General features: G+C 46.1%; 1 protein-coding gene across 1 annotated transcript in view; it reads left to right on the top strand.

Moving 5' to 3' along the window:
• Window positions 1-325, top strand: part of LOC103581743 (testis-specific Y-encoded protein 4-like) — a gene marked incomplete at its 5' end in the record, with an annotated part of 3421 nt that extends 3096 nt beyond the window's left edge. Inside the window, one exon of the mRNA XM_008563502.1 lies at window positions 29-325. Within this exon, the coding sequence (XP_008561724.1) occupies window positions 29-325 (297 nt within the window). The remainder of the gene's footprint in view (window positions 1-28) is intronic.
• Window positions 326-531: the final 206 nt, after the last annotated feature.

The following is a 531-nucleotide window of genomic DNA, read 5'->3' as shown; positions in this document are numbered from 1 at the left end:
GTGAAGGTGTTGGGTTTATCATTGTCAGCATGCTCCAACCCCTTCCTGTATACTTTTCTTTCCTGCAGGATATAGGGCATCTCATTCCACTCCAGTTCAGTGGTATCAGGATTATGAACATGAGGCTTATAGCCGCAGGCACCACAACAGCAGTGTTAACTTCTTCAACTGGTTTTCTGACCACGACTTTGCAGGATCTAACAGGATCACTGAGGTAGGGCCTCACTGCGAAAATTCAGAAATGACCAAGGACNGGAGCTGCAGCCACACTCGTGCAAATACAAATACTTATGGCACGGAGACACTAACTGGGGCGGAGAATTAGAAGTCATTCTGGATCAGCGTTGTGAACAGCACAAAGGAGTTCTCATGTAGAAAAGGTGTTTGAAGGACAGGCTTTCCTGACAATAATGCTGCAGGAAAGTGTATGAATTCCCACCCTAGTCAGTAAGAGCTGATAAAGTGCACACTTGAGATACAAGCAGATTCACTTTTGCCCCTAGNTGGGTCAACGTGGACAGTCTCCCATTT

The sequence above is a fragment of the Galeopterus variegatus genome, unplaced genomic scaffold (genome assembly GCF_000696425.1).
Source record: "Galeopterus variegatus unplaced genomic scaffold, G_variegatus-3.0.2 Scaffold13836, whole genome shotgun sequence".
Taxonomy (NCBI): domain Eukaryota; kingdom Metazoa; phylum Chordata; class Mammalia; order Dermoptera; family Cynocephalidae; genus Galeopterus; species Galeopterus variegatus.
Note: the sequence above shows the minus strand (reverse complement) of the source record. Positions and strands in the feature narration are given on the sequence as shown.